Source organism: Callithrix jacchus, chromosome 7, assembly GCF_049354715.1.
Source record: "Callithrix jacchus isolate 240 chromosome 7, calJac240_pri, whole genome shotgun sequence".
Lineage (NCBI taxonomy): Eukaryota > Metazoa > Chordata > Mammalia > Primates > Cebidae > Callithrix > Callithrix jacchus.
This window is the reverse complement of record NC_133508.1, coordinates 58,526,854-58,553,815: the sequence shown is the minus strand read 5'-3', so window position 1 is coordinate 58,553,815 and position 26,962 is coordinate 58,526,854. Positions and strand designations below refer to the sequence as shown.

The following is a 26,962-nucleotide window of genomic DNA, read 5'->3' as shown; positions in this document are numbered from 1 at the left end:
AAAATAAATGTTGTTATGTATGTTAATGGTATATAACATATTATGGGATACATACAGATAGTAAAATGGCAACTGGAATGAAGCAGATAGACACTTATTATCTCACAAGTTACAAGTTTTGTATGTGTGTGGCAAGAGAAGCTAAAATCTCATTTAGCAGCAGCCCCAAATACAGATATGCCTTACTTTTAAAAAATCTATAATAAGTACCATACCGCCTTTTTAAAATAGCTGTAGAGGTAGATGTTGTATAGTTTTTTAAAAATATAGATGGGGTCTTGCTCTGCTGCCCTGGCTGGTCTTGAATATCTGGCTTCAAGTCGTCCTTCCATCTTGCCCTCCCAAAATGCTGGGAGGTGTGAGTCACTGTGCCTGACCTGTGTTATAATTTATTTAACCAGTTTCCTGTTGACGTACTTTGGAGTTTTTGGTTTTTGATACTGCAAACAGTGCTGCCCTAGACAGCCCTCTACGTGGATCTTGAGTGTTGAGTGAGTGTTTTCACTTAGGTTGCTAGGTGAGAAATTGCTGAGGCAAAAGTTTAGAAATTTTGGTAGATGACTAGAGTTCATACCATTTATCCTGGTCCTCTAGAGTGAGTGTGCCTATTACTTTAGTCAAAGCATTCCTATTCCCAACTTCCATCTGATTAGCGAAAAATAGTATCTTATTTTCATTGGCCATTTTTTGCTTGTGGCATTGAGCATCTTTTTTATTTTTTAAATTTTTATATATTTATTTTTGAAACAGAGTCTTGCTCTGTCGCCCAGTTTGGAGTGCTGTGGCCCGATCCTGGCTCAGTGCAACCTCTACTTCCCTGGTTTAAGGGGTTCTGCTGCCTCAGCCTCCGGAGTAGCTGGGCTTACCAAGCCTGGCTAATTTTTGTATTCTTAGTTGAGGCAGGGTTTCACCATGTTGGCCAGCCTGGTCTCAAACTCCTGATCTTAAATGATCCACCTGCCTTGGCTTCCCAAAGTGCTGGCATTACAGGCGTGAGCCACCGCACCCGGCCTACTTTTTAGTTTTGAGATAGGATGTTGTGTTGCCTAGGCTGGTCTTGAACTCCTGGGCTCCAGCGATCCTCAGCCTTGGCCTCCCAAAGTGTTGGGATGACAAGCATGAGCCACTGCATCCCGTCTCCTTTTTATATTTACTGGCCATCTCTGTATTTCTCCTATGAATTGTGTGTTCTGAATTGTTGGTCATTTTCTTACTGATTTTCCAGAGCTTATAGAATATTTCTTTTTTTTTTTTTTACTTTTTAACCGAATGGCTATTCAATTACCTTAAACCAGTTATTGAATAATTCAGCCCTTTTCCTCACCAGTTAAAAAGCCACCTTTATTACATGGCAAAATCCTATATCTACTTAATTTCTCAGTCCTATTTTTTTGCCATTGATTAATTTCATTGAATATCTCCATACTGATACCACAGTTCTATTTTTTTTATAATGTTTAAAAAATATCTGATAAAACAAGACCTTAATTTCATTTAGAATTTTTCTCATGGTTCTTATGAAAATTTATTTTAAAAAATATTTGAATTGGCCGGGCGCGGTGGCTCGTGCCTGTAATCCCAGCACTTTGGCAGGCGAGGCAGGCAGATCACGAGGTCAAGAGATCGAGACCATCCTGGTCAACATGGTGAAACCCCATCTCTATCAGAAAAAAAAAAAATTTTTTGAAAGTCTCTTTTTTTTTTTTAAAGATGGGGTTTCACTGTGTTGGCCAGGATGGTCTCAATCTCTTGACCTCATGATCTCCCCACCTCGGCCTCCCAAAGTGCTGGGATTACAGACGTGAGCCATGGCGCCTGGCCTGAAACAGTCTTGCTCTGTCACCCAGGCTTGAGTGCAGTGCCATGATCTTAACTCACTACAACCTCCGTCTCCTGGATTCATGTGATTCTTGTGCCTCAGCCACCTGAGAGGTTGGGATGACAGGCATGCGCCACCATGCCTGGCTAATTTTTTGTAGTTTTAGTAGAGATGGGGGTTTCACCATCTTGGCCAGGCTGGTTTTGAACTCCTGGCCTCACATGATCTGCCTGCCTCGGTGTCCCCAGTTATGGGATTACAGATGTGAGCCACCGTGCCCAGCTTGGAAATTTATTTTTTTACATACAGAAAAGCACACAAATTATAAGAATAACACTTGATAATTATCACAGAAGAAATTTATCTGTCATGTGTCTACCACCAAGATCAAAACATTACTGGCACTCTAAGACACCCTTATCTTCCACTTTCCTCCTACTGTTACTACTGCATCTCTTCCTTGAAGGAAACCACTACCCTTATTTTGAATACGGCAGATTATTTTGCCAATGTTGACCTTTATATATATTCATACATTGTGGTTCCTTCTGCTTCTGTTTTCTTTCACTCAACTTTATAAGATTAATTGATTGTGTGTGCACTTCTAGTGCTGTGCAATTTTTTTTTTTTTGGTGGGGGCAAGGTCTTACTATGTTGTCCAGGCTGGTGTCGAACTCCTAGATTCAAGCAGTCTGTCTGCCTCGGCCTCCCAAAGTACTCCCAAAGGCATGAGTCATTGTGACCAACAGTGCTGTACAGTATTTCAATGTGTGAGTATATACTATATGTTATATTCGTTTTCTACTAGTGATAGTCATTTTAAGTTTTCCATGTAATTTTTTTTTTTTTTTTTAAGATGGGGTTTCACCATGATGGCCAGGCTGGTTTTGAACTCATGACCTCTGGTGATCCACCCACCTTGGCCTCCCAAAGTGCTAGGATTACAGGCGTGAGCCCCTGCTCCTGGCCTATGCATTTGGCCATTACCAATAAAGCTACTGCAGTGGACATTCTGCATATTTATTTTTTGGTGCCTTTTGTTTTTTTTTTTGGATACAGGATCTCAGTTTTATCACTCAGGTTGGAGTACATGGTATGATCACAGCTTACCGTAACCTCGACCTCTAGGCTTCAAGTAGTCCTCCCACTTCAGCTTCCCCAGTAGCTGAAACTACAGACATACACCACCATGCTTGGCTAATTTGAAAATTTTTTTGTAGGCCTGGCACAGTGGCTTACACCTGTAATCCCAGCACTTGGGGAGGCTGAGGTGGGTGGATCACTTGAGGCCAGGAGTTCCAGACTAGGCAACATGACAAAACCCTGTCTCTACAGATACACAAAAATTAGCCAGGTGTAGTAGTACATGCCTGTAATCCCAGCTACTTGGGAAGCTGAGATGAGGGAATCGCTTGAACTCAGTTGCACTGAGCTGAGATCTTGCCTCTGTACTCCAGCCTGGGTGACAGCGAGACCCTGTCTCAAAGTCTTTTCTGCTCCCCTCCCTCCTCCCACCACCTACCCCTAAGTAAGACCCCAGTGTCTGTTTTCTCTTTCTTGTGTTCAGTAGTTCTCTTTGCGTTCAGTAGTTCTCATCATGTGGGTCCTATAAGCTCCTCTGAGATAAAGATTTATCTTTCCCAGGGTCCTAAATATTCTCCTGTTTTATCTTCTGTAAACTGTATTGCTTTATCTTTTATACTTAGGACTACAGTCAACCTGGAATTAATTGATTATTCTCATATCAATTGGGAAGTAAGATTATGAAATAATTTTTTTTCCTTTTTTGAATTTAATTTAATTCTATTTTATTTTTTGAGATGAGGTTTCACCATGTTGGCCAGGTTGGTCTCAATCTCCTGACATTGTGATATGCCCGCCTCAGCCTCCCACAGTGCTGGGATTACAGGCGTGAGCCACCGCACCTGGCCCTTTTTAAAATTTTTAAATTTTTTATTTTTTTTCATTATTTAGATACGGGGTCTCATTGTGTTGCCCAGGCTGGAGTACAGTGGCTGTTCACAGGCGCGATCCCACTACTGATCAGCACGGGAGTTTTGAGCTGGTCTGTTTCCTACCTGGGCTGGTTCATCCCTCTTTAGGCAACCTGGTGGTCCCTGCTCCTAGGAGGTCACCATATTGATGCCGAACTTAGTGTAGTAGCACACAGCACACTACAGCCCAGAACTCCCGGGCTCAAGCGATCCTCCCACTTCAGCCTCCTGAGATCGTGAAATAATTTGAGATTATTTACTCTCTATGACTTTAGCAAAGTAGAGAATTGAATGACTGCTAATCATGAACATGTCTGATGTTAGCAAAAGCAACAACTCTAAACAAAAGTTGTTGCTTAGAGAAACAAACACAATTACTTAAGATTTTCAAAAAATGATACTGGGCCAGGTACAGTGGCTCACACTTGTAATCCCAGCACTTTAGGAGGCAGACTGGAGGATCACTCGAGGCCGGGAGGATGAGGCTGCAGTGACCTATGATTTTACTGCTGCATTCCAGCCTGGACAACAGAGCAAGACCCTGCCTCAAAACTCAAACCAAAACCAAAACCATACTGTTTTATTACTACTAGCAGGAGTGGGCTGCATGGGTGATGGGTGTGCTGGACTTAGGGTGTATAAGAGCCATGTGGAGGAGATGGTGATTGCAGTCATAGCTTATGGTGAACCACAGCCATGCTACCAATAAGATTAAGACATTTTTCAGTCTGAGATGATGGAAACAAAAAATATGAAACAATTCTTGGAAATCTAACTGCCTGTCACAGTGAGGTCTAGTTTCTTCATCATGTGCTCAAGGACACCAGGATCCTTGTGGTTCTGTGTGAGGGCAGCCAGTTCTGTGTTCACGAAACCGAGGGACTCCCCTCTTGGAGAGTTTGCGGTTGTGATATCCTTTCCAGCATGCTGGAAAACAGCAATCAGGAACCTGATGCACTACTCAGTCTCTGTAGGCCTGGATGTTTTTTCCATGTTGGAGTTGAGTGTGGTACCTGCTGAGACTTTTTTGTATTTTGCAAACCCTCTGTATACCTTGTTTATTTACCCTGGCTTCCTGAGGTAGCCATCTAATCATTAAGAAAAAATTAGCTTTGTATTTGGGATAATGTAAAAAAGAAGTGCAATAGAAGAAAAGCTTCATATTGGATCTAAACATTCTTATATTTTCTGTGTGTTAGAAAAAATTTTTTTAGGGGCCGGGCGCGGTGGCTCAAGCCTGTAATCCCAGCACTCTGGGAGGCCAAGGTGGGTGGATCACGAGGTCAAGAGATGGAGACCATCCTGGTCAACATGGTGAAACCCCGTCTCTACTAAAAATACAAAAAATTAGCTGGGCATGGTGGCGCATGCCTGTAATCCCAGCTACTCGGGAGGCTGAGGCAGGAGAATTGCCTGAACCCAGGAGGCGGAGGTTGCGGTGAGCCAAGATTGTGCCATTGCACTCCAGCCTGGGTAACAAGAGCGAAACTCCATCTCAAAAAAAAAAAAAAAAAAAAAAAAAAAATTTCTTTAATCATCATTATTTATTTATTTTTGAGACAGTCTCACTCTGTTACCCAGCCTGGAGTATAGTGTCACTATTATAGCTCACTGCTGCCTTGAACTCCTAGGCTCCAGGAATCCTCCCTCCTCTGCCTCCCAAAGTGCTGGAATTACAGGTGTGAGCCACTGCGCCCAGCCTCTCTCCAGAATGTCTAATTATTGTATAATATTCCATTTTACACACCCGAAAGAACTATTTAACTGTTTTCCTGTTGGACAGTTTTCTGCCTGCCTTTGTCTTGTTGTGTTCCCTGCCCCTTCTCCACTTCTTCTTCTTTTTTTTATAAGGGGAGAGGCTCTTTTTTAATTTACTTATCATATTTCCTTATAAGTAAATATTATCTGCTCATCTAATTATTTTATTAGAAAAAACATTGTGAAAATAGCATGAACATAATATGTGTTGAAAAGGCTTTTGATATACATTACCTTTGCAGGGTTTTTGCCCTATAGCTGTGTGCTGTATATGAACATTCATTTCTCTTTATTCTTGCCATCAGAGTATTGAATTGAATTAAAAAAAATTTTTTTTTTGAGACAGAGTCTTGCTCTGTCACCCAGACTGGAGTGTAGTGGCGCAATCTCGGCTCACTGCAACTTCTGCCTCCCAGTTTTAAGCGATTCTCCTGCCTCAGCCTACCAAGTAGCTGGGCGCCTGCCACCATGCCTGGCTAATTTTTTTTTTTTTTTTTGAGATGGAGTTTTGCTTTTGTTGCCCAGGCTGGAGTGCAGTGGTGCACTCTCAGCTCACTGTAACCTCTGCCTCTCAGGTTCCAGCAATTCTTGTGCCTCAGCCTCCCAAGTAGCTGGGACTACAGGCATGCGCCACCGAGCCTGGCTAATTTTTTGTATTTTTAGTAGAGACGGGGCGGGGGGTGGTTTCTATGTTGGTCAGGCTGGTCTAGAACTCCTGACCTCAGGTGATCCGCCCACCTCGGTCTCCCAAAGTGCTGGGAATACAGGTGTGAGCCACCACGCCCAGCTTAATTTTTGTATCTTTAGTAGAGATGAGATTTTACCATATTGGCCAGGCTGATCGTGAACTCCTGACCTTGTGATCCGCCTGCCTGGGCCTCCCAAAGTGCTAGGTTACAGGCGTGAGCCACCACACCTGGCTACATTGAGGTTTTTTTTTTAATAAGTGAATGATGGTATCTTGAATTCCAGTGAAGTTGAAAGATACTGTTTTTTTCTTTTTTTTTTTGAGACAGGGTTTCACCATGTTGGCCAGGCTTGTCTCAGGTGTGAGCCACTGAGCCTGGCCCTGATACTGCTTTTTTCAAATGCTTGGTCAGTGTTTCCTAAATTGTGTAAAGCTTAAGAAACATTCCAAATCATCTTCCTTGGAGAACTTAGAAGTCCACTGTAGGAAAAAAAATGGTTACAGTTTGAGTAGCTAAATAATCCTCTTTAGACAGGGTAACTCTTTTTGACTTGCCAGTTACTTCTCTCCTGCGCTGACCATTTTTCCTTTAATACTAATTTGGGAGGTATCCTTTTAGAAAGTAGATTATAAACTGGGCACGGTGGTACACATCTGCAGTCTCAGCTACTGGGAGCCTGAGGTAGGAGAATTGCTGGAGCCCAGGATTTTGAGTCTAGCCTGTGCAACATAGCAAGACCCTGTCTCTTAAAAAGAAAGTCGATGTATAGTATTTCCAAGTAGGCTCACCTTAAAAATACTTTTTGCTTTACTAGTCCTCCTATTTCTGTAGTTTTTGCATCCTACTTTAGTTGGGCCAAACTTTGGAGATTTGGAAAAAATGAAGTTATTTCATGTTTGCTAGGTTGTTTGGATTTTTAAGCTTTAAAATACATTTAAGCCAGATGCCATGGCTCCCACCTGTAATCCCAGAACTTTGGGAGGCTGAGGTGGGCGGATCACTTGAGGTCAGGAGTTTGAGACCAGCCTGACCAACATGGTGAGACCCTGTCTCTACTAAAAATTAAAAAATTAGCCGGGCATGGTGGTGCACACTTGTAATCCCAGCTACTCGGGAAGCTGAGGTGGGAGAATGCTTAAACGTGAGAGGCAGAGGTTGCAGTGAGCTGAGATCATGCCACTGCACTCCAGCCTGGGCAATAGAGTGAGACTCCATCTCAGAAAAATAAAATATATACTTAGGTTATTTTTGAGTAACCACTGTACTATTTAAAGGATTGCCGACAGTTTAAGAAGCTTTCTGTCTTTGATGTTTTAGGTAAATTTGGTGTTGAATTTTATTGAATTTGCTTTGTCAGTTTCCCAAACCTTTTATGCCCAAGACTTCTCTATACATATATGACATAGGAGTTCTAGGAAAATGGGACATAAGTGCTAAGTGACCTGTTTGTGATTGCTTTGTTTTTATTGTTTATTTGTTTTTTTGAGACAGAGTCTTGCTTTTCCACCCAGGATAGTGCGTGGTGGCATGAACACAGTTCACTGCAACCTGAACCTCTTGGGCTCAAACACACTTCCTGCCTTAGCCTCTCCAGTAGCTGGGACCACAGACTTGTGCCACTTCACCTGGCTCATTACAAATTATATTTTTTTGGCTAGGTGCGATGGCACTAATGGTATTTAGTCCTCTGATGACAATTCGGTTGTGAACATCCCGAGCTAGGATGTGAAGGGCTCCGGTACAACCTTCAACTATTTCTTCCATGTGGACTCCCTCCACAAATTGCTGCTGTGTCCCACCCATGGATGTATGGTGCTGGGTGTCCTGATGTGCGCGAACAAGCAACTGGACTAGTCGTGGAATGGCACCCTGCTCATGCAAAGGAGCATGATTTGCTGGACAAAGGGCAAGATTTCGAATCAATCCAACGGTAGCCTTTATCAGAGGCCAGTGGGATGGTGGGTGTAGGAGCTTAACCACAACTGGGAGTCCATAGTGAAGGCGAACTGCATTCTGAGCCATCTCTGCTTCTTGGTGTCGGCTGGTCAGATGGTGAAGAGCACAGATGGCAGGCTCAGTGATGTCCTCCCTGTCACCAGCCCGAAGGACAGTACGCACAAGAGCCTCTATACCGCCCACTTGGCAGACCATCATCTTGTTCTTATAATTATTGCAAGTGAGGTTAGAAAGAATTCCAGCCGCACAGTTGACCACATTTATATCATCTGAACCTAGAAGGTGAACAAGAGTCCCAAGGAGACCTTCCATCCCTTCCTGTAATCCCAGCACTTTGGGAGGCTAAGATGGGTGGATCATGAGGTCAGGAGATTCAGACTATCCTGGCTAACATGGGGAAACCCTGTCTCTACTAAAAATACAAAAAATTAGCCAGGCGTGTTGGTGGGTGCCTGTAGTCCCAGCTACTCGGGAGGCTGAGGCATTGAGAATCACTTGAATCTGGGAGGTAGAGGTTGCAGTGAGCTAAGATCGCATCATTGCACTCCTGACTGGGTGACAGAGCAAGACTCGGTCACAAAAAATAATAATATATTTTTTTTTTTTTTTTTTGTCGCTGGGCATGGTGGCTCATGTATGTAATCCTAGCACTTTGGGAGGCCTAGGCAGGTGAATCATGAGGTCATGACATCGAAACCATACTGGCCAACATGGTGAAACCCTGTCTCTACTAAAAATACAAAAATTAGCTGGGGGTAGTGGCACACACCTGTAGTCCCAGCTACTTGGGAGGCTGAGGCAGGAGAATCACTTGAGAGAGAAAAGTGGGTGGAGGTTGCGGTGAGCTGAGATCTCGCCACTGCATTCCATCCCAGCAACAGAGTGAGACTCTGTCTCATTAAATAAGTAATAAAGAGGCAGCAGCAACGCGGAGGAAACCGGAGTGAACCGAGAGCTTAGCCACCAACATGAGCCTCCTCAACAAGCCCAAGAGTGAGATGACCCCAGAGGAGCTGCAGAAGCGAGAGGAGGAGGAATTTAACACGGGTCCACTCTCTGTGCTCACGCAGTCCGTCAAGAACAACACCCAAGTGCTCATCAACTGCCGCAACAATAAGAAACTCCTGGGCCGCGTGAAGGCCTTTGACAGGCACTGCAACATGGTGCTGGAGAACGTGAAGGAGATGTGGACTGAGGTACCCAAGAGCGGCAAGGGCAAGAAGAAGTCCAAGCCGGTCAACAAAGACCGCTACATCTCCAAGATGTTCCTGCGTGGGGACTCGGTCATCGTGGTCCTGCGGAATCCGCTTATCGCCGGCAAGTAGGAGCCACCTATCCCTGTCAGTCAACAGAACTCACTCCCCTGTCCTACAGAGACCGCTGCCGCTGATGTTGAGAATAATAAAGCTCTGTGTTTTTTTCTAAAAAAAAAAAAAAAATAATAATAATAAATAAATAAATAAGTAATAAAGTCCCAGTCAGTCACAGTGGTTCACGCCTATTTTTGTTTTTTTGAGATGGAGTTTCACTCTTGTTACCCAGGCTGGAGTGCAATGGCGCGATCTCGGCTCATCGCAACCTCCGCCTCCTGGGTTCAGGCAATTCTCCTGCCTCAGCCTCCTGAGTAGCTGGGATTACAGGCATGTGCCACTGTGCCCAGCTATTTTTTTGTATTTTTAATAGAGACGGGGTTTCACCATGTTGACCAGGATGGTCTTGATCTCTTGACCTCGTGATCCACCCGGCCTCCCAAAGTGCTGGGATTACAGGTGTGAGCCACCACGCCCAGCCGGGGGTTCACGCCTATTATCCTAACAGTTTGGGAGGCCGAGGTGGGTAGATCACTTGAGTCCATGAGATCCAGCCCAGCTTGGGTAATGGGGCTAAACCTTGTCTCTACAAAAGACAAAAAATTAGCCAGGTGTGGTGGTACATGCCTATGGTCCCAGCTATTCAGGAGGTTGGGGCAGGGGGATTACCTGAGCCTGGGAGTAGAGTAGCTTATACACCCTTAGTGCCCAGGTGGCCTTTTTTTTTTCTTTTTTTCTTTTGAGACAGAGTCTTGCTCTGTTGCCCAGGCTGGAGTGCAATGGCACGGTCTTGGCTCACTGCAACCTCCTCCCCACCCCAGCCCAAGTTCAAGCAATTTTCCTGCCTCAGCCTGCCAATTAGCTGGGATTATAGATGCCACCATGCCTGGCTAATTTTTGTATTTGTAGTAGAGACAGCGTTTGACTATGTTGGCCAGGCTGGTCTTGAACTCCTGACCTGAAGTGATCTACTCGTCTCAGCCTCCCAAAATGCTGAGATTACAGGCATGAGTCCTGGGAGGCTGAAGCAGCAGAATTTCTTGAACTCAGTAGGCAAAGGTTGCAGTGTGCTCCAGCCTCAGCAACAGAGTGAGATTCGTCTCACAAATAAATAAATAAAAATTAAGAAACTAAGAGGTGATGAGGAAGAAAAAGTAGAAACTCTGTAAATGACCACTTGGAGTGAAATCCCTACCCCCTTTACCATTCAAAGGATGAATCTTTGAACTGCAGAGCAACTATGAAATCTTTGATTATAAATGTTCCACTCATTGTGCATACTCTTTTTTTTTTTTTTTGAGACGGAGTTTCGCTCTTGTTAGCCAGGTTGGAGTGCAATGGCGCGATCTCGGCTCACCTCAACCTCCTCCTCCTGGGTTCAGGCAATTCTCCTACCTCAGCCTCCCGAATAGCTGGGACTACAGGCACACGCCACCATGCCCAGCTAATTTTTTGTATTTTTAGTAGAGACAGGGTTTCACCATGTTGACCAGGATGGTCTAGATCTCTTGACCTCATGATCCACCCCCCTCGGCCTCCCAAAATGCTGGGATTACAGGCTTGAGTCACCGCGCCCGGCCTGTGCATACTCCTAAATGGCAGATCCTTGGAGTGTATCTTCTACCTATAGTCAATATGTTATAGAAGGAACTTAGACATTCATACCCTTTGTGATACTTAGCCTACTGCTTTTCTCTCCCCAAACACAAGTTTTGATTTGTAGAACATTGATTTGTAGAACATTGTTTTTTTTTTTGTTTTGAGACAGTCTTGCTGTGTCACCCAGGCTAGAGTATAGTGCCGTGATCTTGGCTCACTGCAACCTCCGCCTCCTGGGTTCAGGTGATTCTCGTGACAGCCTCTGGAGTAGGTGGGATTACAGGCATGTGCCACCACACCCGGTTAATTTTTATATTTTCAGTAGAAGTTTAGTAGGATTTTGCCACATTGGCCAGGCTGGTCTTGAACTCCTGGCCTCAAGTGATCCTTCTGCCTTGGCCTCCAAAGTGCTGGGACTACAGGTGTGAGTCACCACACCCAGCCTGGAAAATTGTTTTATTATAATTTTGGGCATCATTCTAGACTTTTCCATTGCTTTCTTGCCTGTCACATCTTGTTAGTCCCCAGGTTCTATTGATTTCTTTCCATTGATATGCTTGAATTTCCTCCATTCCTATTCCCACTGAATTGGCTTTCTGTTTTGGAGATGGAGTCTCACTTTGTCGCCCAGGCTGGAGTGCAGTGGTATCTCAGCTCACTGCAACCTCTGCCTCCTGGGTTCAAGCGATTCTCATGCCTTAGGTGCTCGGCCCACCTCAGCATTCCAAAGGGCTAGGATTAACAGGCATGAGCTATTGCACCTGGCCTGAATTGGCCTTTGTTTGTTTGCCTGTTTTTGTTATTTAGTTTTTATTTCATAATCATAAACTTAACTCTGCAATCCAGCTGGGCATGAAAGGGAACAAGGAAAACAGAATCCAAAGGGGACTGAGCGAGAGCACAGAGATTCTAGGATACTGTGGACGAATGGCATGGAGGGGTGCTCTCCTGAGCTACAGAAGGAGTGGTCGAGTGGTGAAGATAAACGCAAGTCAAACTTACTCGAGTTGTCCACAGTCAGCAAGGGTGACCTTCCTGCTGGTCTTGCCATTCCTGGACCCAAAGCGCCCCATGGCCTCCACTGCATTCATGCCTCTTTCACCTTGCCAGAGGCCACATGCTTGCCATCCAACCACTCAGTCCTGGCAGTGCAGATGAAAAACTGGGAACCCTTTGTGTTGGGTCCAGCATTTCCCGTGGACAAGATGCCAGGACCTGTATGCTTTAGGATGGAGTTCTCATCATCAAATTTCTCCCCATGGATGGACTTACCGCCAGTGCCATTATGGCATGTGAAGTCACCACCCTGACACATACACCCTGGAATAATTCTGTGAAAGCAGGAACCCTGATAACCAAATCCTGTCTCTCCAGTGCTCAGAGCACAAATGTTTTCTGCTATCTTTGAAACCTTTCCCAACAGCTTGAAAGAGACGTGGCCCAAGCGGTTGACCATGGCTGATAGTACAGGGCTCTGCCGATTCCTGGTGGCCTCAGTGTCTGCAAAGCCCTGAATTGGCTTTTTAAGACCTCATCTTCCACTAGAAAAATTGTTATATATGTCTCATACCTTGTTTGGCTTCAGAGTTATGTCTCATGCCTTGTTCAGCTTCGGTCTGTCCTTTTTACTGTTGCCAATGTGTGTCTGGCCTAAAACCACAGTAAACGTCTCCTTAACATGTTATATCCAAACCTTTTGGAACCTATCCTCCCCCTACCCCTTTGGTGTTCTCATGCAGTGTAGTCCCGGAACAAAGTACCCATTAGGGCTATCCTAATTCCTTACCATACTATGGCATTGCCACTGTGCTGTTATTGCAAGTAATGTGGACATCTGCCCAGGAGTAGAATTACTGAAACAAAAACACTGGTGTCATTTAACATTTTTGAGATGTTTTCTTTAGTTATTTTTTCTGAAAGGTTATATGATATTGTGATTTATAAGAAATATATTTAGTCTTTGTACTACTTCTGGCACAGCTCCTAAAACCTTTGGAATCTCCAAAGTGACTAAGTTTCTTTGTATGATAATGAAATGACTCTTGGTAGCCTCTAGATAGGGGCCAGTTGCCAGAAAACCAACCATGTGATGGGAGGGTTAGAACTTTTTAGTCTGACCTCTGGTAGGGAAGAGGAGCTGAAGGTTCTTCATCTCCAGTGGCCAGTGATTCAATCAGTTATGCCTATGTAATCAAGTCTTTTTTTTTTTTTTTTTTTTGGAGACAGGGTCTCTCTTTCTCTGTTGCCCAGGCTGGAGTCCAGTGGCTGGATCTCAGCTCACTGCAGCTTCTGCCTCCCGGGTTCAAGCGATTCTCCTGCCTCAGCCTCCCAAGCAGCTGGGACTACAGGAATGTGCCACGACTGCCAGATAACTTTTTGTATTTTTAGTTGAGACAGGTTTTTGCCATGTTGGCCAGGCTGGTCTCAAACTCCTAGCCTCAAGTGATCTGCCTGCCTCAGCTTCCCAAAGTACTGGGACTACAGGTATGAACCACTGCTCCAGGCCACTGTCTCATATTTCATGAAACACTCAGCCTCTTTGATCTGTCTTTCTACTTGGTAGACACAAGTACACAGAACTATTTTTGTACTCTAAGGAAATTGGCACACACTTGATGATAAATGATCCTTGACACCTAGGGCCTACTCCTAATGAGGGATAAAATGGAGTTAGGGGTGTTGGAGAATGACGAATCGGGGAGGCGACAGTCCTGTGTACTTGGCATTCTACTGTGCTACTGAGGCTGGCTTTAGAAGTAACAGCTTATAATTACAACTGTGTGAGTTGTGTTTTTTTTGTTTGTTTTTTGTTTTTTGAGATGGAGTTTCGTTCTTGTTGCCCAGGCTGGAGTGCAATGGCACAATCTTGGCTCACTGCAACCTCTGCCTCCCAGGTTCAAGTGATTCTCCTGCCTCAGGCTCCCCAGTAGCTGGGATTACAGTCAGGCGTTACCGCGCCAATTTTGTGTTTTTAGTATAGACGGGGTTTCACTATGTTGGTCAGGCTGGTCTTGAACTCCTGACCTCAGGTGATCCACCTTTTCCTCCCAAAATGCTGGGATTACAGGCGTGAGCCACTGTGCCCAGCCTTGTGTTTCTTAAGTAGATTCTTCATCTCTCCAAGTAAGAGAGCAAACACAAAGGTGTCCCCTGCCCCCCACCCAATATTGTGCTATGTGTGAAAGGCTTAGCCACAATTTAGAAATTTAGAAAGCCCAAGCCCTTTTAATGCAAAGCACGGTCATTGGCTTTTTGGTTCCCACCTGAAGTGTGGTCATAGAGACTTGGAAGCCATCGGTTTGGCCTGGGGTGGTACTGTATCACAGGTCACCTGTACCGTGATGGCATTCTAGCTGACTGAAGAGTTATTTAGTAGTACCTAGCAAGCAATTAATTTAAGACATTGATTTAAAAAGAACAATGCCAGTGTTCTGGGGCCTGATAATACAGATTGCTCCCAGCTTCTCATAGTAGCTTTTGAAGGTCTTATTGTGGTAACATTTAGGCCATTGGTTGTGTTTGCCTTTCTTTCTTTCTTTCTTTTTTTTTTTTTTGAGATGGAGATTTGCTCTTGTTACCCAGGCTGGAGTGCAATGGCGCGATCTTGGCTCACCGCAACCTCCGTCCGCCTCCTGGGTTCAGGCAATTCTCCTGCCTCAGCCTCCTGAGTATCTGGGATTACAGGCACGCGCCACCATGCCCAGCTAATTTTTTTTGTATTTTTAGTAGAGACGGGGTTTCACCATGTTGACTCTTGACTTTGTGATCCACCCGTCTCGGCCTCCCAAAGTGCTGGGATTACAGGCGTGAGCCACAGTGCCCGGCCCTATGTTTGCCTTTCGATGCCAGCTTTAGAACCAGCTGAGTATGCATTAGTTTTGTGTGTAGGCAGTGGTAGAGGTCAGGACAGGAAGAGCCTACCTTTTGTTTATTGTCTGAATTATTTTGCTCTCAGGAACTGGAGACTAGAATTTGAACAGTTCCACTGGAACTATTTCCTGAGACTAATGTATGTGTTTGACCCATGGGAGTGTCTGTCTCCCCAGCCAAGTCATCTGAAAAATTTTTACCCCTCATCTGTCCAGGAGGAGGAAGTGAACAAATAAGACTTGATATTACACTTTTGGAAAAGCAGAGTTGAAGGAATTGACAAAATAAGTGTCCACTTTATTTTATAGGTGTATTTTTACCATGGTCACTATCTCCCAAAGACGTCTGCGGGAGTCCATTACCACTAGCTTGGGAGAGTCCATTGCCACTAGCTTTAATTTTCTTTTAAAAGAACCTTCCTAGTATATCCTTACCACTATTCCCAGGAAAGATTTTATGTTACCTTTCTCAGTCTCAGAATCAGTTTTGTCTGTTTTTTTTCCCTGGAGTCTCGCTCTGGCACTCAGCCTGCAGTGTCATTCCTTCCACTTTGATAGTTTAAAGGAAGCGGTTTTTCTTCTATCTCACCATGGAGTGATGGATTCTTACTTTATTCAGTAGATTATAATCCTATTATTTATTTTGTTGCTAAATTTTGTTGTCAAATTTGGCCAGTGGGACCTCCCCTTCCAGCCAACTCTTGTGCTCTTTTAACATGTCCCCATCATTCTTTCAATACATCCTTTCAGGGCACAGTAAGATGTTGTCGGTTTGTTTTCTAATTTCACTGCCATGGCCTTAACAGGTGCCCGCCACCACACTTGGCAAATTTTGTATTTTTAGTAGAGACAGGGTTTTGCCATGTCGACCAGGCTGGTCTTGAACTCCTGACCTCAAGTCATTCACCCACCTTGGCCTCCCAAAGTGCTGGGATTACAGGCAGGAGCCACCATGGCCGGCCGGTTTTGTTTGTTTCTTTAACTCCCTTATAGTAGACCTTTCCCATTATAGATGAGTTACAAGCACAAAAACAAAACCCTGGATCCTTCTCTCCACAGTGAATCGGTTCTACTTTTATTTCCTTAGTAAGCTTTCTTCCCTCCTGGCTTTGACAAAACTATTCCTAAATTGGTCAAACTTGTTTTCATTTTTATCTTTTCAGACAGGGTCTCACTTTGTTGCCCAGGCTACGGTGCTGTGGCTGTTCACAGGTGCAATCATAGTTCATTGCAGCCTTTAACTCCTGGGCTCAGAGCGTCTTCTGCCTGAGCCTCCTGAATAGCTGGCACTATAAGCATGCGCCACCACACCCAGCTTTATTTTTATTTTTTAGAAGACAGTATGTTTAAAAAGGACATTAGAACAATTATTTACATAATTTTGGAATATGTAATACATTTCATTGTTCAAACCCTGAAAGGTATAAAAAGTGATGCAGTCAGCCTGGGCAACATGGTGAAACCCTGCCTTTACAAAACAAAATTTAAGAATTATCCAAGTATGGTGGCATGCACCCGTGGTCCCAGCTACTCGAGACTTGAGTCCAGGATGTAGAGGCTGCAGGGAGCCATTAACATGCCACTTCAGTGTGAGAGGCTCCAAAAAAAAAGAGGAAGTACAGAGTGTTGTTTACTTCTGACCTGCAGCTGGCATATACAGAGATAACCTTTGCAGATGTTTGTTTACAGTTTACAGTATACTCTTATGTCTAAAAAAACAGGTGTGTTTACCCCATTTGTAAATTTAAAAAATGGCCACATTGGCCGGGCGTGGTAGCTCACGCCTGTAATCCAAGCACTTTGGAGGCCAAGGCGGGCGGATCACCTGAGGTCGGGAGTTCAAGACCAGCCTGACCAATGTGGTGAAACCCAGTCTTTAAAAAAAAAAAAAAAAAAAATGGCCACATGATATGCAGTATTATGTACCTTCCTTTGTTCACCTGATGATATTCTTATATATCACAACATTAAAAGCTTTCTCTACCTTTTTATTTATTTATTTTTATTTTATTTATTTATTTTGAGATGGAGACTCACTCCGTCGCTGAGGCTGGAATGCAGTGGCACCATCTCAGCTCACTGTAACTTCTGCCTCCCAGGCTGAAGTGATTCTCCTGCCTCAGCCTCTTGAGTAGCTGGGATTACAGGCACCTGCCACCATTCCCAGCTAATTTTGGTATTTTCCATAGAGACGGGGTTTCATCATGCTGCCCAGGCTGGTATTGAACTCCTGACCTCATGATCCACCCAGCTTGGCCTCCCAAAGTACTGGGATTACAGACATGAGCAACTGTACCTGCTGGTCTGCCCTTTTATTTTTTGACAGCAGTAGTTTTTATTGTTTGGTTATACTGTAATTTATTTTATCAGTTTCATATAAATTTCCAATCCTTTACTGTTATCAGTAATCCTTTAGTGGGTATCCTACAGAAATATGCAGTTTTGTTTCATAATGCTCCTTTATAGCAAAAGAAAAATCTAAGCTCATTTTACATTGAGTTGTTGTGTCTCTTTGGTCTCCTTTAATCTGTAACGATTAGTGGATCTTTCTTTGTATTTCATGACACTGACTTATTTTGTACGAAGTCCCTCCAGTTGGGTTTGTCTGATGTTTCCTCATGACTCAATTAAGGCTGTGCAGTTTTGGCCAGAACATAGCAAAAGTGATTCTGTGTTGCACATTATACCAGAGGGTGTGTAGTGTCAATTCGATCTATTACTGGGTGTGTTAAATTTATGCATTTGGTTAAGGTGGTGTCTGTCAGATTTCTCCACTGAAAGTTATTATCTTTCTCTTTGTAATTAACTTGTGCTGAGATAATTTGAGACATTGTAAATATTGTTATTCCTCCAAGTTGCCTACATTCTCATCTATGATGATCCTTGCCTGATTCTTTTCTGAATCTGATGGATGCCAAATGGAGATGTTTAATTCTGTCTTTCCTTCCACTCTGATAGTTTAAAGGAAGAGGTTTTTCTTCTGTCTCACCATGAAGTGATGGATTCTTACTTTATTCAGTAGGTTATAATCCTATTATTTATTTTGTTGCTAAATTTTGTTGCCAAATTTGGCCAGTGGGACCTCCCCTTCTAGCCAACTCTTGTGCTCTTTTAACATGTCCCCATCATTCTTTCAGTACATCCTTTCAGGGCACAGTAAGATGTTGTAGATTTGTTTTCTAATTTCACTGCCCTGGCTTTAAAATTAGCCATTTATTTCTCCAAGGAGCCCTGGGTTCTTTTAGTGGATAATATTTAGAAGTTCAGATCCGTGTTTCAGAATTATTAATCTGTCTCTGTGGAAAAGAAGCCTACTAATTAGAGTTGGGTATTTGTTCTTTTGTCTTTAGCCAGAGGGGTACTACTGAATGTGCTTGCAATGAATGAATGTTCAAGTTATTTGGTCGGACACCCACCCCGCCTTCCCTTCAGTCTGGATATTTTATTTAGTTGAAATATGTTTTCTCTGTATTGAATTTAGGGTTCCTGTCATCCTTGTTGATTTTGTTTTCTTTCTTTTTTCTGTTTTTTTTTTTTGAGACAGAGTCTCCTTCTGTTGCTCAGGCCGTAGTGCAGTGGCACGATCTCGGCTCGCTGCAACTTCTGCCTCCAGGTTCAAGTGATTCTCTAGCCTCAGCCTCCAGTCTTCAGTCTGGCTGGAATTACAGACACGCACCTCCACACCTGGCTATTTTTTGTATTTCTAGTAGAGGCAAGGTTTCACCATGTTGTCGAGGCTGGTCTCAAACTCCTGACCTCAAGTGATCTACCTGCTTTGGCTTCCCAAAGTGCTGGGATTACAGGCATGAGCCACCACGTCCAGCCAGTTGATTTATTTTCATTTCTGTGTGTGTGTGCATGAAGTAGTGTGAGAAGCATTCACATGGTCCCAAATTGTACATTACACGAAAAGGTATGCTTTCTTGTTGTTTTTTTTTTTCCACAAGACAGAGTCGTGCTCTGTCACCCAGGATGTAGTTTAGTGTCTCAGTCTTGGCTCACTGCAACCTTCATGTCCCGACTTCAAGCGCTTCTCCTGCCTGAGCCTCCTGAGTAGCTGGGATTACAGGCCCACACTACCACGCCCGGCTTATTTTTGCATTTTTAGTAGAGATGTGGTTTCACCATGTTGGCCAGGCTGGTCTGGTCTCGAACTCCTGACCTCATGATCTTACTGCCTTGGCCTCCCAAAGTACTGGGATTACAGGCATGAGCCACTGCACCGGCCAAAACAGTGCATTTTATTTTAACCTTATTCCCACTCATGCTCTGTAGGTAACATTAGTTATCTGGTTTATCATTAGTCTCTGGTTTATTCTGTGTTTCTTTTTGTTCACAATGAGCAGGTATATGTGTATGTATATTTTCTTATATATTTCTTAGACATAAAAACAGTATACTGGAGATATTCCTTTGTACTTTTCTTTTTTCACTTAATAATGTGTCCTGGAAAGTACTCCACATCTGTATCTGTTCATAGAGACCTTTTTCATGCCGTGTGTGTGTATGTGTGTTTGTGTTTTATTGTTGCATAGCACTGTCATGTAAATGTACCATATCGTCTATGTTTGGGCACTTGGGTTGTTTCTGATATTTTGCAATTATCATACAGTGCTGTAATGAATAACTTTATGCATGAGATTTTGCATTGTCGGAGGTATATCTTATGGGTGAACCCTCAGGAATGAGATTGCTAGGTCTAAAGGTAGTTGTCTGTGTAGTTTTGTTAGAGATTGCATTTCTACCAGCAGTATATGCATGCTTGCTTCTCCATAGCCTCACAAACTGAGTGTCTTACACTTTCTCAGCTTTGCTAATTTATAGATGAGAAAGGGTATCTCATTGTAGTTTTAATTTGCTTATCTCTTATGAAACTATGGTCTTTTAAAAATTAAACATTTTTTTTTTCCTTAGACGAAACTGCAAAGGAAATCCAAATTGCTTGGTTGGTATTGGTGAGCATATTTGGTTAGGAGAAATAGATGAAAATAGTTTTCATAACATCGATGATCCCAACTGTGAGAGGAGAAAAAAGGTAAACCATCATTTTTAAAGCGATTGCTATATGCTATTCTTTTGTTTTTCTTTTTGCTTTTGTTTTGGGCCTGTGACCAGAAAACACTACTGATTTCAGGTAACCTGTGCAACTTTAAGATAAATGGTAGAACTTAAGACTCTAAGCCACTTGAATTAGAACACTTTTTAATGGTATGCTTTAAAACAGGCAGCTGCGTAATTCAGTAAGCCTTTTAATAATACTTTTAGTTTGAATGCTGATTCTATGTTTGCTTTAACATTGCATATTTTATTTTAAACTCTTTTAAAGTCTTTTTTTTCCTGCTCAGTATCACAGAATCCTAAAGTCTTATAAAGGAGATGGTAATTCAAGGGAACAAACTGATAATTATAGCATTTTGCTTTCTAGGGTTTCTATTTTATATATAATGTTGCTTTTTAAAAATATACATGAAATTTTCTAAACATACAGCTTAGCATTCACAAAATAGCCTATTTGTTGTCTAGATTGTTTTATAAAAGAATAATTCTTTGTAAGGTCAGGAATTCCCAATCTTATCTTTGGAAAAAGTTGCAACCAGTTTCCTCTGCTGCCCCCAATCTACAAAAATCTCTATAGACTGTAAAGGAAGTTTTCTGCATAAGTTTTACTTTGTCATTCTACTGAATGCTGGCAGCTTAGAAATACAGCAGACGTAAAGCCTATATACGCTTGTTCAAAACCGATCTTTTCTAGAATCCACTGTTCTAATTTTAGATTTAAGTGGCTGGAGAAGACGATATGCTAGAGATGAGCAGTGATGCTGTCCGAAGTCTTTTTCACTCCTGTGGCCAACCCAAAATGGGGCTCATGAAAATTATGCCCCCCCTCCAGCCAAGAGAAACTTAAGGTGGCTATACCATGTTGGTTGTGACAGTCTTACAAATTTTTAATTGAAAATTTAAGAATAATGCTTAGAAATTTGTTCTTTAAAGAAAAATAGATTTTATAATTGTAAATTTTGTATTTTTGTAGAACTCATTCGTCGGCCTGACTAATCTTGGAGCCACTTGTTACGTCAACACGTTTCTTCAAGTGTGGTTTCTCAACTTGGAGCTTCGGCAGGCACTCTACTTATGTCCAAGCACCTGTAGTGACTACAGGCTGGGAGACGGCATCCAAACAGAAAAAGGTGGGTGGAAAGGGGTCGAGGAGAGCTCTCTTCCTGAACATTTATTTAAACAACATCTTTTTCTTCCTTTTTTTTTTTTTAGTTTTTGAGTCTTGCTCTTGCCCAGGCTGGACTACAGTGACTCACTGCAACCTCTGCCTCCTGAGCTGAAGTGATTCTGCTGCCTCAGACTCTTTGAGTACTTAGGATTACAGGCGCTGGCCACCACGCCTGGCTAACGTTTGTATTTTTAGTAGAGTCAGAGTTTCATTGTGTTTGCCAGCCTAGTCTCATACTCTTGACCTCAAGTGATCCACTTGCCTCGGCCTTCCAGAGTGCTGGGATTACAGGTGTGAGACACTGTGTTAGGGCTAAACCTTTTTATTTTTATTTTTTGAGATGGAGTTTCACTCTTGTTGCCCAGGCTGGAGTGCAGTGGTGCAATCTCGGCTCACCGCAATGTCCGCCTCCCAGGTTCAAGTGATTCTCCTGCCTCAGCCTCCAGAGTAGCTGGGATTACAGGCATGAGTCACCATGCCTGGCTAATTTTGTATTTCAGTAGAGGTGGTGAGAGAGGCACCACCAAACCCTACAGTGCCCTTCACTGATAAGCCTTACCTTCTGGATAACTGGCAAAGGAGAAATATTCGCAGGGCCCATCTTTCATCACTGAGCAGACACAGAAGGGTGGATTTGGAGCTGAGAAGCAATAAGTTAATAACTTAAAGAAGATAAGACTTAGGTCTCTGGGGCTCTTTGAGATCTATGCTTTCTGTTTCTACTCCTTGCATGAAATAAAACTAGCAACTCTAAAATTCTAGGGTTATTCTTCACTTAAGTGTGAATTGCTGTGCTTGAGATTCCTGTCTTTTGTTCAATTTGTGACACTTTAGAATTAATTGGACTTTAGAAATCATGACTAGACACTGTAGTCATGATTGCTGTTGTTGCTTTGATACAGGTAGGCTCTTGCATTTGGGGAGTGTATGTGGACAGTCCTGGCTGCCTCACGACTTCCACAAAACATGGTTGCTAATTCTGTTTCTTTTTTTTTTTCCCTCCCAGACGGAGTCTTGCTCTGTCGCCCAGGCTGGAGTGCAGTGGCGCGATCTCGGCTCACTGCAACCTCCACCTCCCAGGTTCAATCAATTCTGCCTCAGCCTCCCGAGTAACTGGGATTATAGGCACCCTCCACTACACCCGGCTAATTTTTGTATTTTTTTTTTTTTTTTTTAGTGGAGATGGGTTTCTTCATGTTGGCCAGGCTCTGGTTCAGGTCTCAAGCTTTTGTTTTCAAGTGATCTGCCTTCTTTGGCCTCCCAAAGTGCTGGGATTACAGGCATGAACCACTGAGCTCAGCCTATTTCTAAGTTTTAAAATGATAATAAAGTATTAATATAGTTTGGTTGTAAGGGTGTTTATGTTCTCACGTGAAGAGGCAGTACCATTTTAAAAAAAGAAAAGTAGTAACTTAAAAAAAGGCAAATTTATATTTTTCTTTCAATAGATTATGAGCCTCAAACAATTTGTGAGCACCTCCAGTACTTGTTTGCCTTGTTACAAAACAGTAATAGGCGATACATTGATCCATCAGGATTTGTTAAAGCCTTGGGTCTGGACACTGGGCAACAGCAGGTAAGAACTATATATTTTTTTATTTTTATTTTTTAAATATTCAGAGGTACCGAAGCATTCCTTAGAATGTTTATAAAGGGGGATTAAGTAGAATGCTTTTTAAACATTATTTTCTTTCTATTTTGAATGAAAGCCTTTAATTACTGTCTAGTACGTTATACATTATACTTGATTCCATTTATGGAGATTCATATGTGGGCACAAACTGATTGAACACAGTGGTAGCCCCTGTTTGAAAATGCTGAGTTGAAAGTATAGGTAGTTTCTGGAATGTTAACTGTATTGCCATTTGTAGTTTAAGTGGAAAAGCAAGATAATAATTTTTCTTTTCATTAACCTAAACTTGAAGGATGCTCAAGAATTTTCAAAGCTCTTTATGTCTCTATTGGAAGATACTTTGTCTAAACAAAAGAATCCAGATGTGCGGAACATTGTTCAACAGCAGTTCTGTGGAGAGTATGCCTATGTAACTGTGTAAGTTTGTTTTGACTTTGTCATGGTACATTTCATTCTAAAACAGTTACTCATATGTTAACTATTTTTCAGTGCAGTTCCTGATTATAGTTTTAGTGGGTTATCATGGGACCTGAAATATTTATAGTAATACATTTCCATGCGAACATGTAAACAAGTGACTTGGTAATTGCATTTGAACCCAGCCAGGTGTTAGGAACTATGTCTGGGTAAGCTCTTGCCATCTGCCCTTGCTTTATGGCTGTGTGGTGTGAGTGAGCTAAAGAGTAAGATTGGAGCTGGCTGGAATACTAAAAGTAAATGTAAAATGCCTCTTTAAAAGTTTCCATGAGTACAGTGTACAACATTTGGGTGATGGTTACATTAAAACGTAGACTTCACCACTGTGTGTTATATTCATGTAACAAAACTGTACTTGTACCTGTTAAATTTATATTAAGAAAATTTCCCAACGAATACTTAGCCTCACCAGTCACTTTCTGTTTTTATTTCATTTTTAGTATATGTAACAAGTAATTTATGTGAAAGAGAATTAAGATTATAAATGCTTTTTTCCATCTTTCTATATGTACTACAATAGAACTTTCTTGCTTTCCCCACTCTGATCTGAATTTTGTCATTTTATTATAGTTGCAACCAGTGTGGCAGAGAGTCTAAGCTTTTATCAAAATTTTATGAACTGGAGTTAAATATCCAAGGCCACAAACAGTTAACAGATTGTATCTCGGAATTTTTGAAGGTATTTAAATTTTGGCGTATATATTGTACCTGCCCATTAACAGTTAAATGTTATTCTGAAGGGTGTTTTGATTTAGTGGCTAGCGCTTTTATTGTGTCAGCTTTTTCTACATAAGAAGCGTCTGTGTTTGTGTAATGATCCAGAAGAAACTTTATGAAGTACCAAAGCAAGCTGTGTCTTAAAAATGATTTTGGTTATTTCAAGTTATTTTATATGTAAAGTTATGTATGTGTGAAAAGATTCTGTGATTGTGGGTAGTGGGCTATTGAAAGAATGCTAAGCTCGGTTATCTTAAAGATAATTTACCTTGTGCGATGAAAACTAGAATGTGTTATTTTTTTACATTGATACGGTCTTTCTGCTTTCTGTATATTTAGATTCATGTGGAGATAATTAAATGATTCCTTTCTGTTCTGAGTGGAAAACTGCTAAGAGGAACTCTTTGTTGTCAAGCATGAATGTATACATAGCGTAATAGACAAGCTTATTATCCAGCTAGATGTCTTCAGATATTTTTGTGCTTTCCGACTTCCTCGGCTCATCCAGAGCATGCCTGAAATAGTCAGTGAATTCATTTAGCTGAATATTTATTGAGTGCTTACTCTGTGTCAGACACTGTTTCAGCTGTTGGGGATTGGCCTTTATGGAGCCTGTAAAGTAGTGGTGTGGATACCAGGGAGGGACAGTAAAATAAATAAAGTTAGAATATATAGTGGGTAAGTGCTCTGGAGAAAAAGAAAGCAGGGAGTAGGGTGGGGTGGGGGCAATTTGTAATAAAGTGGTCGAAGGCGAAGCGGTGAGTGTCCTAAGAATCAAGAAGAGTGTCCTGGGCAGAGCTCGAGATGAGAACATGCCTGGTGGATTGAGGAACGGGGTAGGGGGTTGGGGGGTGTGGGTGGATGTGGCTGAAGTGAATAAGCAAAGGGAGAATGATAGAAGATGAAGTCAGATAGAAGGTTTATCAGATAGGGCCTGGTAAACCTTGGTCAGAAGTTTGACTTTTACTCTGGGTGAGGTTGAGGTGTCATCAGGGTCATATGCATATGAGTGATACAGTCTGTTTTAACAGGCTAACTGTGGGTGCTGTCTTGAGAATAGGCTGAAGATGGGTTAAGGGCAGAGAGGAGTGCATGGTGGCTTGGACCATGGGTTAACTGAAGAGGTGATAAGCACGGTTTGGCTTTTAGATACATTTTCTAAGAGCAGTTAGAATTTGCAGGCTGGGGCTGGTTGTGGTGGCTTAGGATCACTTGAGACTAGGAGTTTGAGACCAGCCTAGGCAACATAGTGATAGACCGTCTTTGCAAAAAATAAAAAAATGAACCAGGCATGGTGTTGAACAGCTATAGTCCCAGCTACTCAGGAGGCTGAGGCAGGAAAATTGCCTGAGCTCAGGAGTTTGAGGCTGTCATTAGCTATGATTGCACCACTGCACCCCAGCCTTGGTGACAGAGCAAGACGTTATCTGTTAAAAAAAAAAAAATTTTTTTTTTTTAATTTGCAGAGTGGACATGGAGAGTAAGAGTCAAGGATTACTAAGGTTTTTGGCCTGATCAACTAAAAGAATGGAATTGCTCTGACTGAGATGGGGAGGACCTGGGAGGAGCAGGGTTGGCTTTGAGCATGTTACATTTGAGTGGTATAGTTCCAGGGAGAAGTCTTGGCTGGATAAAATCACCAAGAGAGTGGGAGAGACACAAGGACTGAGTCCTGGGACGTTCAAATGTTAGGGAGCAGGGAGGTGGGAGCAGCTGGCACCGGAGGCTGTGGAGGAATGCCAGGGAATTAGGAAAGTGTGACTGGTGTCCTGGAAGCCAAGTGAAAAGATGATGGTACCAGTATTGTATTACTTAAGTAATATTGTGCAAAAAGCTTGAGCTTACGAGTTTGAGGCTTCGGTTAGCTGTGATTGGCTGCAGTTAGCTTCATAGAAATATAAAGGCAAATTTTATTTATTAATAATTATTATTTTTGAGACTGTCGCCTGGGCTGGAGTGTAGTTGTGCAATCTCAGCTCACTGCAACCTTTTGCCTCCCAGGTTCAAGCGATTCTCCTGCCTCAGCCTCCCGAGTAGCTGGGATTATATGTGCCTACCACTGTGCCCAGCTAATTTTTTTGTATTTTTAGTAGAGGCTGGGTTTCACCATGTTGGCCAGGCTGGGCTTGAACTCCTGACCTCGTGATTTGCCCACCTCAGCCTCCTGAAGGGCTGGAATTACGGGCATGACCCACTGCACCTGGCCAAGGCAAATTTTAAAAAGAAACCACTATCAGCGAAAATGTTTGATTTTTTTACACGTTTCTTTTTAGCTTTGTCTCATGAATGTGTTTCAGTAATTTTAACCAAATATGTATATAATTTTGTATTCTGGTACCCATATATAGTTTTTACTACCACCCCCCATTTTTTTATCTATCTATCTATCTATCTATGAATGAATGACTGACTGACTGAGTCTTGCTCTGTCACCAGTGCAGTGATGTGATCTCGGCTCCTGGACCGCAGGCTCCTGGGTTCAGGCAATTCTCCTGCCTCAGCCTCCCGTGTAGCTGGGACTACCAGCATACACCACCATGCCCAGCTAATTTTTGTTTTTGTCCTTTAGTAGAGATGGGATTTCACTGTGTTACCTAGGCTGGTCTCAAACTCTTCAGCTCAGGCAGTCCGCCTGCCTCAGCCTCACAAAGTACTGGAATTACAGGCATGAACCACTGTGCCCGGCCTTTTTTTAAAATTTTTTCAAGATGTAGTCTCACTCTACCAGGCTGGAGTGCAGAGGTGTGATCTCAGCTCACTGCAAGCTCTACCTCCCGGGTTCAAGTGATTCTCATGTCTCAGCCTCCGGACTAGCTGGGACCACAGGTGTACACCACCACGCCTGGCTAATTTTTGTATTTTAGTAGAGACAGGGTTTTACCATGGCGGCCAGGCTGTTCTTGAATTCCTGGCCT

General features: G+C 42.7%; 2 protein-coding genes across 14 annotated transcripts in view; both read left to right on the top strand.

The window, feature by feature from the left end:
• Positions 1-26,962, top strand: part of USP48 (ubiquitin specific peptidase 48) — a 104,428-nt gene that overhangs the window by 11,493 nt on the left and 65,973 nt on the right. For 9 of the 13 annotated variants that reach the window (XR_001912688.4, XR_013519850.1, XM_078330682.1 and 6 more), the window contains exons 2-6: positions 19,909-20,029; positions 21,026-21,182; positions 22,669-22,796; positions 23,146-23,270; positions 23,901-24,009. Coding sequence is in view for 11 of the 13 variants with exons in the window: in XM_078330682.1 (XP_078186808.1) it covers positions 19,909-20,029; positions 21,026-21,182; positions 22,669-22,796; positions 23,146-23,270; positions 23,901-24,009 (640 nt within the window). In the remaining 2 variants the exon portion in view is untranslated. Of the gene's footprint in view, positions 1-17,955; positions 18,013-19,908; positions 20,030-20,767; positions 20,901-21,025; positions 21,183-22,668; positions 22,797-23,145; positions 23,271-23,900; positions 24,010-26,962 lie in introns of those variants that run through there. The other 4 variants (XM_078330684.1, XM_078330683.1, XM_078330680.1 and 1 more) reach the window with 3 other exon arrangements.
• On the top strand, positions 9,131-9,676 carry LOC100403703 (small nuclear ribonucleoprotein Sm D2). Its single transcript, XM_003733357.6, has one exon. The coding sequence runs from the start codon at positions 9,185-9,187 to the stop codon at positions 9,539-9,541; it is 357 nt and encodes a 118-aa protein (XP_003733405.1). The 5' UTR covers positions 9,131-9,184; the 3' UTR covers positions 9,542-9,676.

Coding starts and splice junctions, on each gene's coding strand:
- LOC100403703 (XM_003733357.6), top strand. CDS start 9,185: ATGAGCCTCCTCAACAAGCCCAAGAGTGAGATGACCCCAGAGGAGCTG.